The sequence below is a fragment of the Schistocerca americana genome, chromosome 4 (genome assembly GCF_021461395.2).
Source record: "Schistocerca americana isolate TAMUIC-IGC-003095 chromosome 4, iqSchAmer2.1, whole genome shotgun sequence".
Classification (NCBI taxonomy): Eukaryota; Metazoa; Arthropoda; class Insecta; order Orthoptera; family Acrididae; genus Schistocerca; species Schistocerca americana.
Genome location: NC_060122.1, coordinates 842,218,140 through 842,229,000, shown reverse-complemented (window position 1 = coordinate 842,229,000; position 10,861 = coordinate 842,218,140). Strand labels below are relative to the sequence as shown.

The following is a 10,861-nucleotide window of genomic DNA, read 5'->3' as shown; positions in this document are numbered from 1 at the left end:
CAGTCATGTAGAACTTTATAAAAGACATCATGTTTACGCCAGTGACTGTAACACTTTCTCTATTTCATGATTGCAATTTCGGCCTTAAGCCATTACCAAGTGAACATGTTGACATGGCCTAATAGCCATAACATCTTTACTTGGTAATGGCCTAAGGCCGAAATTGCAATCGTGAAATAAAGTTTACAGTCACTGGTGTAAATATGATGTATTTTATAAAATACTTGTTAAAATGGGAGGTCCTAGCCCACCTGCCACATTCTCTAGACATTTCTCCCTCTAACTACGACCTTATCCGATTAATGACGTATAGCCTGGCTGACAAGCACTTCTGGCCATATGAACAAGTGCAAAATTGAATCGATTCGTGGATTTTCTCAAAAGAAATCCAGTGCTGCTGCTGCGGGATTCGTATGCTGTCCGAAAGATGCCAGCGATGGCACTAATTTCTACCACCTTTCGGACAGCAGTACTTTCAATCGTAAATTTTGCGCAAGTTTTTCACAATCAAGCCTCGATCGTCGAACAGTAACGGCGGAATTAAAGCTGTGGAGCTAATGTAAGGGGCGATCAATAAGTTTCCATTTGAAGGCAGTACAGTTCAAGATCGCTGTGAGCATTGTGGCAATCATTCCCCCCCCCCCCCCCCCCACACACACACACCAGGTTACAGATACCCGTTCAGTAAAACAAAGTGTCACGCTGCATGAACAAGTCCGTAACTGCCTGCTGCACATTCTCGTCTGCCAGGGATCTTCGACCCTTCAAAACCTTTTATGACGTACTGGTAGCATGGAAATCACATGGGGAGAGATCGGGTGTATAGGGCGGGTTCTCGAGTGCCTCCCACTTGAATGGACAGAGTCTCTGCATGACGACATTTGTCATATGGGGATGTGCGGTATCATGAACTTCTCGCACCATTCCAAAATGGTGATTTGCGCCAGACATGTTTCCTTGTACACATTCTTCATTCTCCAATGAACATCTACCGGTGTTTGTCCTCGGCCATCAAGAAAGGAATAACAGCCCGTTATTTACAATCCACATGGTTTGTAGGAGCGGAGCCTGCGTCTTTAAGCGTGCCAGGGTTTAGATCAGGCTTGGATCCATCAACATGAATGCACTCTCATGCTCCCAAAACCGCTATAGAACTACTGGAGCATTGGGATGCGGGCAATTTTGCAGCTGAAAGGTACCATTGCCGTCGAGAAAGACATCAATAACGAAGGTATGCAGTTGGTTTGCTATAATGTTCATAAAATTCACAGCTGTTGTGGTGCCTTCAATTACTTCCACGAGTCCCATGAAATTCCAGGTTAATGTCCACCAAGCATAGTAGTGCCTCCACTGGTCTGTGGCCGTGTGCAAATCGTGTCATCTGAAACACTGTAGTGTGTCGTCAGGTAGATCTCCACCTATTCTTTTTACAGAGCTACCAAGCCTCCAGCTTTCACGACTCTAATAAGGCGTGAGCGTCCAATACGCTATCGCCTACTTCTGGTTTCGGAATCCTTCAACTATTTCCATACATATTCACGATACATGGAGGTATGTTCCATCTGTGCAACAAAACGAAAGGAAGTCTGTTTTGCCATACGCTTTCCGCTTCTTTCCTTGTTAGTCAAACACTAGAAGTCGCCATCGAAGATGCTTCATAAATAAAAGAAGCGGAAAGCGTACGCTAAAACAGACTGCCTTTCCTTTTTGTTCCAAAGACGGAATGTACCTCACCTTCTGAAGCAACTAAGGAACGACAGAAAATGGAAAAAACGACAATATTCACAACAGCTGCACGCCAAGAGGCGACCAACTTCGCTCTTTCAGAGTTGCTCAATCCCTGAAGCCGAGGCATAAGAATCTACACTTCAAGTCATGTCCCCATCTGCTTTCTACATCGTCGCCAGAATGATTCCTCATTCATCTGAGCTGCATCTATTTACCTTCCTTAATGCAGCGTGTTCCCCAACACCACCATCTCATGGAGGTACATAGTTTACTCAGTCATGGGTTATGTGGGGACTTAGAAGATAAGTTTTTGATGTATAACCCATCAAGAAATGAAATTTTTAGTGTAAAATAAGTATGAATTTGGGTCACTTTCAAATCTCCCCCTTCATAGTATGCACACAGTGGAGACATTCAGCTCTGACCTGTGTGCTGTATGGGATCTGCTCCATGTGGAGACACTGCTGTTCGCTGCAAGCTGTGTCTGCAACACATTTATTCATACATGTGATCCACAATTCCTAATGCGCATCATTGGAGCACCATCGTCAACCCTCCTTGTTTAGTATGTACTCATTTCTCGCAGCCGTTGCTCAAATTAGGCGAAAGTGGTGGAAGACAGACTGAGGTTATCTGCAAAACATTCTTGATACAGGCCGGCCGGAGTGGCTGAGTGGTCCTAGGCGCTATAGTCTGGAACGGCGCGACCGCTACGGTCGCAGGTTCGAATCCTGCCTCGGGCTTGGACTGTTAAGTCCCATAGTGCTCAGAGCCAATTGAACCATTCTCGATACATATGTTGTACAGTTCTACCATTACTTACTGTACCATGAAATTGAATATTTATTAGTGATCCTTTCATCAACTTAATTTATATACAAATTGTACGTTTGTGGGTGTGGGTTTCCTGTCAAAACTTTTTTTCTACAAGCCATAGAAAGCCATAGAAAACAGTAATAGGAATTGTTGGAACACCCTGTACACTTTGCGTTTCCTTGCAGCAGGTAGCCCACAGCTTTGCCACGTGTGACGTGTGTCTCTTCTGCCAGCAGATGGCGGCACCAGGAGGGTGGGGCGGCTGCGCTCAGCGGCGACGCTGCTGCTGCTGCTGCTGCTGCTTCTGAAGGCTCGCAGGATGGCCGCCCTTGTGACGTCACTGCTGTCGGCGCTGCTGCTCGCCCACCTGCCCGCGCCCGCAGGTGAGTCCAGGTCACTGGTTGGCCAACAACTTGAGATTAAAGTAAAATGTCGCTGAGTTGTACCTTTTAAGCAAGTCTGGGCCTCCACATTGGCTTCTGTTTTACTGCAATTCACTTGTTATTCCTGTTGAAGTTTCAGTGACTTTAAACAAATCAGTGCCAGTCGCTTTTCGCCCACCAGGTTAGCCGAGAGCGCTAATGCGCTGCTTCCTGGACTTGGGTAGGCGCGCCAGCACAAGATCGAATCCGCCCGGCGGATTACCGACGTCGGCTGGTGTGTTGGTCAGCCTGGATGTGGTTTTTAGGCGGTTTTCCACATCCTGTTAGGTGCATACTGGGCTGGTCCCCACGTTCCGCCTCAGTTACACGAGTCGCAGACATCTGAACACGTTCGCACTATGCCATGGATTACACTAGACACAGACAGCTCGGGTACACTAATTCCACCCTGGGGGGTACGGGGTGGTGGCAGGAAGGGCATCCCGCAACCCCTTATAACTAATCTTGAGAAATCCGTTCCTAACCGTGCCGACCCTCGAAATTGAGGGACAAGGCACCAGCAAAAGAAAGAAGGAAGTGCCAGTCACTTTTCGTCACTGTAATACGCAAGCTCAGACTGCGTTCACGAAACCATTTACTCGCAGATAGCCCTGTGTCCTCATAGTGCTACTCGCATACCTGGAACACAGTGGCGGCTCAAAGTTAAAATCAGCGAAGATGCTGCCCAGAAAATTTTTAGTCTTTGTTTTAAAATGATGTAAAAGGAAGCAAAAATGTATAAACGAAAATCCTACCACAATAAAGCTAGATATCCCTGATGATCCGACATGGATATGGGACAGCGGCCTGTCAAATATTTACACAAATAAAAATCTCCAAACTGCAGTATATTTTCACAACTTATTTTACTTAGACGACAAGTTCTGCCATCTCATTAATGCCTTCTTCTGGCCCCTATGCATTCTATGTATAGACAGTAAGATATGTATCGATACATTCATAGCTCGAGCCATCAAGTCTTCGAAGTAAAGATTCCAAAACCGAATTCACGAAATTCAGATACTGATGGATCCAGTATACCTGATTGTCGATGCATGAAATCCATAGGCCTGAAGATGGCATCAATGAGATGCCGAAACTGGTCGTATAGACAAAATAACTTCTGAAAACGTATGGCTTTTGGCGATTTTTCTTTGGCAAAAGTCAAATATGTTTTACTTACTTTAACCTAAATTATTACGATTAAAGCTTGATCTATTCATTTAAAAAGGAAATCCATTCTTATTTTTTGTGCGAGAAGAACTTTAATTTTCTTCTTCGTCTCTGGATGCCACCTGATGAAACACTTCTCGGTTGAAAGCACTCCAAGGGCATTTAGTTTTTCCGAATTCATAGTGTTTTTCAGAAGGGTTTTATTATTTTCGGCATGGAAAAGGAGTGTTCTGCCTCTGATGTAGTTATGGGTACAGTGAAGGGGATTTATATCAGTTTCGTAACTTGACTAAGACATTTTTTCCAAGAAAGTTTCATCTAGTCGGTTAATTTTGCATAGTTAATGAATATCAGACCTACAATATGCATTTAGTTCAGTTTCAAGGTTTTCAGTGGCCAATAGTATCTGCTGTGTAGGATGTTCATCCTTAAACCTAGCAAAGCATTTCTTGTAGAACAATATAGTAGCTACTAAGTGTTTAGTAGAAAAATATCTCTCCATTGTATGCGCAATCACAAACTCCCTTAGCTTCTATGAAAAGAGGGTCTGAACGATACTCACAGTACTTCGCTTTTCTTAATTCTAAAATAGCAGTTTGTTACGAGTTAATTAGCCTTAAACACACTAATTTCTCAAGACTGTACTTGGTTGTACTTGTAAGTTCTTTCAGAATGAGGTATAATCTTATGAAAAAGGTCCAACCACACTTTGACGCTCTTATCACTCGGGTATTTTAAAATTTTTGTTGCTTCTGTGGTGGACTGACCTTCAGTCGATTTTCAGTAAATTTGAGAATGGTTGTTTCTTAAAGGTTACAAATTCTTACAGTTCTGTTTCTGATCCGTACCTTAGAAACTGGACGTCGTAGAAGATGAAGTGGAATGCTTACGTCCCTATGCTTCTTGAGAATGGATACAGGTTGCCACGATTTTGAGAAGAATATTGGAATAAGCAGAATGCTAGAGAAAAATATTCTTGGGTTCAAATGGTTCAAAAGGCTCTGAGCACTATGTGACTTAACTTCTGAGGTCATCAGCCGCCTAGAACATAGAACTAATTAAACCTAACTAACCTAAGGACATCACACACATCCATGCCCGAGGCAGGATTCGAACCTGCGACCGTAGCGGTCGCTCGACTCCAGACTGTAGCGCCTAGAACCGCACGGCCACTCCGGCCGGCTATTCTTGGGTTTCGTGAAATACTTGCTGCGTTTCTTTTTACTGATTTAAGCTGATGTGCATAACAGTAGATGATATGTGCATTAGTATAAACAGCTATGATTTTTGCTTCAACTGCTGCTGTTTTACCTTTCATGACATTTGGACCATGCAGTGTCTGGGCTATAAATTTTTGTCCATTTCCTCGAAGGATTATGTCCTATTACGCTAAAACGCGTTTTAACATGCCGCTTGCTGTTCCATCTTCTGGAATAAATAATCCCAAAAACACTGAAATATTTCTTCATTCAATACGTACCGTAGAACAAGAACCATTTAAGTGACTTCCAAAATATCTGTTGGGGCATCAGCCATGATATTTACAAAGGAAACACTTCCAATTTCCGTCCTTACCTCTTTCGTGGCAACTACCTGAATCGTCTTAGAAACATCTTTAACGTCTGCACTGGTTTCTGAGTGCTTCTTTAAACCTGAATCCAATATAGACACAAAAATTAGTAATTCTCTAAAGGCCGCTGATTTACTGAATCGTCTTTTTCACCATGTACAAGTAAGGTAGTTTCAGAATTTCTACAAAGGAAAATGCCCTCTACAATTTTGGACAAAATTTCGCAATTCTTCTTAACCTTCATGTTATTCTCATTGTTTGAAAGTCTGTATGCCTCGCTAAGTTTCTCCTTAACACTAACGGTTCCTAAAAGTGGTGGTGAAACGGCATTATGAAGGTGCTGCGTTGACCCCTCACGCTCTTCAGTTTTTTCTTTCTGTTCTTTATATTACTAGAACCATCATTTGTCCATGCTCGAGACACAACGAAACAGCAAACGGAAAGCAAAACAATACATGTTTTCTTCAGTCAAAAACTCAACTTTTTCTTTGAAACCAGCCAGATTAAAGCTATGAAGATAGTTTTTGTTGTTGCCTATAACTACCTGAGATATTAGACTTTCTAGTGTTAAGCGACCTCTTCTCGTAACTTTTTATTATAGATAGACAACTCTGAAAACTGGAGCTATCGAAGTTCGTGTACAGTCATATGGCTTACGCTACTGGCCATTAAAATTGCTACACCAAGAAGGAATGCAGATGATATACGGGTATTCATTGGACAAATATATTATACTAGAACTGACATGTGATTACATTTTCACGCAATTTGGGTGCATAGATCCTGAGAAATTAGTACCCTGAACAACCACCTCCGGCCGTAATAACGGCCTTGATACGCTTGAGCATTGAGTCAGAGCTTGGATGGCGTGTAAAGGTACAGCTGCCCATGCAGCTTCAACACGATACCGCATTTCATCAAGTGTAGTGACTGGCGTATTGTGACGAGTCAGTTGCTCGGTCACAATTGACCAGACGTTTTGAATTGGTGAGAGATCTGGAGAATGTGCTGGCCAGGGCAGCAGTCGAACATTTTCTGTATCCAGAATGGCCCGTACAGGACCTGCAACATGCGGTCGTGCATTATCCTGCTGAAATGTAGGGTTTCACAGGGATCGAATGAAGAGTAGAGCCACGGGTCGCAACACATCTGAAATGTAACGTCCACTGTTCAAAGTGCCGTCAATGCGAACAGGAGGTGACCGAGACGTGTAACCAATGGCACCCCATACCATCACTCCGGGTGATACGCCAGTATGGCAATGACGAATACACGCTTCTAATGTAAGTTCATCTTACAAGTCAAGGGGCATTTGAATAATTTCGTGCTCGATTTGCAAGATTGTCCAAGTTAAGTTTAATAAGTACATGTTAAGCATTCGTGTTAAAGTTGAGGCTGTGTGTCAACTGTTATTTTACATGTAATGTTAAAGTTTGCAATTGAAAAGGGTCTTAAATAATGTGTCTTAACTACAGTTGCTTGTTAAAGTTAATAAATAACTTGATATGATTTCTGTAAAGAATGTCTCTTAAATAACCTTGGTTCAGTGGCGCCTGTCAATTTCTATTTGACATTGTTTTGGGTAGTTAATAAAACCATTGGAATTGAAATGTTCACTTTACTGGGTCAGCCCTTCCACCCAAAAAAAAAAATGGTTCAAATGGCTCTGAGCACTATGGGACTCAACTGCTGAGGTCATTAGTCCCCTAGAACTGAGAACTAGTTAAACCTAACTAACCTAAGGACATCACAAACATCCATGCCCGAGGTAGGATTCGAACCTGCGACCGTAGCGGTCTTGCGATTCCAGACTGCAGCGCCTTTAACCGCACGGCCACTTTGGCCTGCCCTCCCACCCCCTTTACATTTAAAGGTTTAACAAAACAGCTGTTAAGTAAAACCGTTCCGTTGACTACTGATGTTAAGCTTAAGGATTATATGTTGTAAAACATGAAGAAAGAATGAAAGTAAAATGGATTCATTATTAAATGTTATCTGTAACATAAAGTGGAAGTAGAGGATACTGCACTTCCACAGTACCTGTACGCGGCCCCCACTTCTGCGGCAGACCTGACTTATACCTCCACCTGGGCAGAAAGTAGTTCAGACGTCGCAGGGCTCCCGCCACTGATCACTTGCGCCACCGTGGGAAAATGGCGTGGCCGTGTACAGTCCGCTGATGCCTGCCTCCCGCCGCCTTTGTGGTGTCGCTGCCACTCCGCGATCAGTTCTGAAGCTCAAAGCTCCAGGATGACAAACACCAGCAGAGCACGGCTGAAAAGAGTGGCCGTAACACATGAGGCCCTGAGAGCGGTGACCTACTACCCAACAATCAAACGTTGCAGATTCCGCCCAGACCGCTTCCACGTGGCGACTTGAAGAGACTACCGCTTATAATTACAGCTGCCAACGCCAAGAGGATCCCGCAGTCCGACCATGTTCCAGCCTTCTAAAGGGCATTCCTCCACCGAAATGTGGCCTAGTGCTAGCTGGGAGTATTACAGGACGTAGTTATGCCACGTTCTCTACACACCACACCTGCGCTGAAGTCAGCAGCCGCAGACAAGACACATACCCACATACGGGACAGGGACGCTGCGATTTTCTGAGCATCTCGATCACACGACTACCTTAAAAACAGGACTTTACACACGATGCATATAATGTCAGACCCAGCCACCGAGCGCTGGTTAACCTTTCTTTTTTTTTGGGGGGGGGGGGGGGGATGTGGTCATCAATCTTGATTTGGTGCGATCCCCCACGAATTCCTCTCCTATGCCAACCTTTCCACCTCAAACTACGTTTTCAATTATTTGCTAGATGTATTTCAATCTCTGTCTTCCTCTACAACCTCTGCAGCTCCCTGTAGAACCATGGAAGTTATTCTTGATGTCTTAGCAGTTGTCCTTTCAGCCTGTCCCTTCTTCTCAGTGTTTCCCATATGTCATTCTCTTCGTCGATTCTGCTGGGAACCTCGTTATTCCTTACCTTCTCAGTCCATCTAATTTTCAACATTTCACTCTAGCACCACATCTCAAATGCTTCGATGCTCTTCTATTCTGGTCTTCCCACTGTCCGACAACCATACAATGTTCTGCTCACGACGTACACTATCTGAAATTTCTTCTGCAAATTAAGGCTTTCGTCTGATAGTAGGGGACTTCCCTTGGCCAGGAATGCCCTTTTTGGCAGTGCTTGCTTTTTTATGTCCTCCTTGCGCCGATCGACATGGGTTATCTTGCTGCCTTGTAAGCAGAATTCCTTAACTTCATCGTCTTCGTGATCACCAGTTCTGATATTTCCTCGGTGTTCTCTTGTACTACATCTCATTACTTTGGTCTTTCTTCGAAGCACTGTCCATCCAGTACTCATTAGATGTTCACTGCGTTCTACAGATCCTGTAATTCTTCTTCACTTTCACTCAGAATAGCAATGTCATCAACGAGTCGTGTCATTGATTTCCTTTCACCTTGAATTTTAATCCGTCTCCCGAGCCATTCTTTCGTTTCGATCATTGTTTTTCCGATGTACAGATTGAACAGTCGCGGCGAAATTCTAAATCCGTGTCTTACACCCTTTCTGATCTGAGCACTTGGTTCTTGGTCGTCCGCTCTTGTACATACTGTATATTACCCGTCTTTCCCTATAGCTTACCCCCTTTTTCCTCAGAATTTTGAACACCTTGCATCACTTTACGTTGTGTAATGCTTTCTCCAAGTCGACAGATCCTGTAAGCGGATCTTCATTTTTCTACTTTCTTGCTTCCATTATAGACCACAACGTCAGAACTGCCTCTCTTTCCTATAGCCGAGCTGATCGTCGTCTAAAAGACCCTTAGTCTTTTTTACAAAAAATGGGTCAAATGGCTCTGAGCACTACGGGACTTCTGATGTCATCAGTCCCCTAGAACTTAGAACTACTTAAACCTAACTAACCTAAGGACATCACACACATCCATGCCAGAGGCAGGATTCGAACCTGCGACCGTACCAGTCGCGCGGTTCCAGACTGAAGCGCCCAGAACCGTTCGGCCACTCCAGCCGGCAGTTTTCTTTCTTTATTTATTTTTTTTTACATTCTTCTGTACAATATCCTCGTATAAACTGAGTTGAGAGGCAAATAAAATCAGCGGATGACGGGCACTGCGACGGATGTGAGCGAACCAGGTGTTGGCGCTTATTGTAAATAAGAGAGCGGCGTGGAAAACGTCGAAAAATGTTTTCTGACAACACCAAATCGTTACAAATGAGAGACTTAGTCACCTGTGAGGCGAAAACCAATGTGAACTCCCTGACCGACGTCTTTTTAGTAAAGTCCACGCCGATCTTCGATCCATCGAACACTTTTAAAACCCAGCTGATGGTGAATGGTCTGTGATGGTGGCGTAAGTGGATGGCTGCCGACGGGGGGTGGAGGGGTGCTCGTAGCAGCGGTGGCTGAATTCCAAAAAAATGAGAAATCAGCCAGTCGAGCAGCAACAGCTCAGCTGATCCACGCTTTCAGTGCCATCTTCACCTCACCAGGCATGACCCATCGGAGTGACAGCAAGTGGGGGTCGTCATCGCCCCAGAAACTGGGAATGAAGCCCGAACCCTTTCGGGCTACCCGCCTCATCAAAGGGTTCTGAACAGCCTGTACCTGAAACACCGCATGCGACATGTGGATGATGAGAGGCTCTTCCCAGGGTAACGGTCTTCAAAGAAAAGCCACTACGGCAGCAGCTACGAACTGTGGACGCCACGGAGCGAATAGAACTTGGGCTCTATACTGCTGAATGTCTCCGGCACCTCCGAATCCGCGTGGCACGACTTCCTCCAGCGTACGTCAGTTTTACAGTGTGTCCCTTTGTGTAACGTGAGTGTTTTGCATTCGTACCTCGGCGGGCACAGGTCTAACGTGAGTACTCAGGACGGCGATCCGCGTGACGTCATGTCCTAGCAGGCGTCCTCCGACCTCCGCCGTACAATCTGAGGCAGATAGAGCGGCTGCAGTTAGTGCTCCACCCACGCACGTGCTATAGCAGAAGTGTGAACGCTGTGCATCTGCTAAGGACTCTTCACACGGCGTTCGACAAGGTGACACATTGGAAGACGAAAGCAGTGCCTGTCCTTTGAGGCTGAAAAAGCACAGGCTGTCGCCATGGGCAGACGGT

At 44.7% G+C, this 10,861-nt stretch overlaps 1 protein-coding gene across 1 annotated transcript in view; it reads left to right on the top strand.

Moving 5' to 3' along the window:
* Positions 1 to 2,837: 2,837 nt before the first annotated feature.
* Positions 2,838 to 10,861, top strand: part of LOC124613855 (epithelial discoidin domain-containing receptor 1-like) — a 616,622-nt gene continuing 608,598 nt past the window's right edge. The window contains 1 exon segment of the mRNA XM_047142580.1: positions 2,838 to 2,927. Within this exon segment, the coding sequence (XP_046998536.1) occupies positions 2,864 to 2,927 (64 nt within the window). The 5' untranslated portion in view covers positions 2,838 to 2,863.